Consider the following 1,613-nt stretch of genomic DNA (forward strand, 5'->3'; position numbering starts at 1 on the left):
AAACGGCAGTCATAACGAGGGTAGTTTATTTTTTCAAGTCCCTGCTCTAGATATTGTAACACTAAGCTGTTATGGGAAAAACCAAAAAATTTATTTTATAACAACAGAGTTTAAAAACATTTAATAAGAGTGTACTAATAGTTTAAACCTAGCTAAAAGTTCATTCACCCTTACATTTGGCATGTACTGAAGAATAAAGGGACTAGAGAAATCTTGGTTGACAGGAGAGAGGTTAGGCTGAGTCAGCATTTTTAGATGTGTCACATAAACCCGTGCTTAAGAGCCTGAATAAAAGTAATTTGATTTCAGAAGTGCTCAGATCAATGTAAATCTAGTTCAACTTTTCCAAATTTGGGGCAGGATTTGTAATGCTGGATCGCTAAAACCCACAGAGTTTGGGGGGCTATTTAGGCATGGACAAGGGTAGGACCTTGGTTCTGCTGCTGCTTTTACAGCCACGGCTGAGAAGAAATGTGCCATTTGAAGCAGGCAAACTGGTCACTCAGTACCAAACTCTCTTCTGCTACTTTTCCCAGGTGAACATAGACTTCCAGACACGGGAGCTGACAAGAAGAAATATGCAGGACCCCTCCCTCTCTTGCTTTGACCAAGCTCAGGGGAAGGTGCACAGCCTGATGGAGAAAGACTCCTACCCCAGGTTCCTGAGATCCAAAATTTACACAGACCTGCTGTCTCAAACCCAGAGGAGGCTCAGCTAGAGCAGCGATGGGGCCCTCAGAAACCATGTGCTTCCCACAACAGCCAAAACCCATGTCTAAATGTGAAACTTTCTTGGTGTCAAAAGCAGTGGGAATGAGGAAAGAGGGAGAAGGGGAAGAGGAGGCTTCCAGAGCGTGATCCAGAATGTGGTATTAGGACTCTCTGAGTTTCTGTGCTTTTTTTGGTTAGTGGTAGCATCTTGCAGTTGTTGCCTCTCTCTAGCACAAAACCATAATCCTCTCTAGTCATGGGGTCATCTGTTGGGAAGGCAGGTTTCCTTTAAAATTACTATGTTGGTTTGTGTGTAAATAATGCCACTGCACCTTTCCATCCTTCCAGACATCTCCCTGGCTCTCACCTCTCCCCTGTGTTTGGAGGGGCCCTACGGGCAGTTCTGAAACTTGTGAAGCCAAGTGGAGTCCAAAGCATCGTCTCCCACACTGGCTGCTGCGGTCTGGATCCAGAGACCGTGAGGAGGGAGAGAGGGGAGGGAGAGAGAAAGCAAAGGCACATGATTCATGCTGCTTCCCAGCATGGAAGCCATCAGCGAACTCAGCTCACCTTTCCATTTTGGTTGCACACCTTATGACACCAGCTGCTACCCTGTCACAGCCCCTCATCTTCCAGGGATGGAGACTAAGAGTTATTTTCTGTATGACTGTCAAGGACCTGAGTTTTTCTCATGAGGAAGGTGATCCCAAAAGCTCTTGCTAGACCTGGTCAAGCAAGTCTTCTAGTGCGAATGATTGTTTTTCATTAATATTTATTTGCACTGTAGTTCAGCCTCAGGACCCCAGTCGTCGTTCAGGCTTCATTGTGCTAGGCACCGTACCAAAACCTAACACAAAACGAGGCTCCTGGCCGCCAGAGACATTAACAGGCTTGGTGGCTTC

At 46.1% G+C, this 1,613-nt stretch overlaps 1 protein-coding gene across 1 annotated transcript in view; it reads left to right on the forward strand.

The window, feature by feature from the left end:
• The window catches only part of RGS8 (regulator of G-protein signaling 8), a 15,719-nt gene extending 14,866 nt beyond the window's left edge, over positions 1–853 (forward strand). Inside the window, exon 6 of the mRNA XM_009320631.1 lies at positions 537–853. Within this exon, the coding sequence (XP_009318906.1) occupies positions 537–719 (183 nt within the window). The 3' untranslated portion in view covers positions 720–853. The remainder of the gene's footprint in view (positions 1–536) is intronic.
• The last annotated feature ends 760 nt before the right edge of the window (positions 854–1,613 follow it).

This window comes from Pygoscelis adeliae, unplaced genomic scaffold (genome assembly GCF_000699105.1).
Source record: "Pygoscelis adeliae isolate BGI_AS28 unplaced genomic scaffold, ASM69910v1 Scaffold402, whole genome shotgun sequence".
Lineage (NCBI taxonomy): Eukaryota > Metazoa > Chordata > Aves > Sphenisciformes > Spheniscidae > Pygoscelis > Pygoscelis adeliae.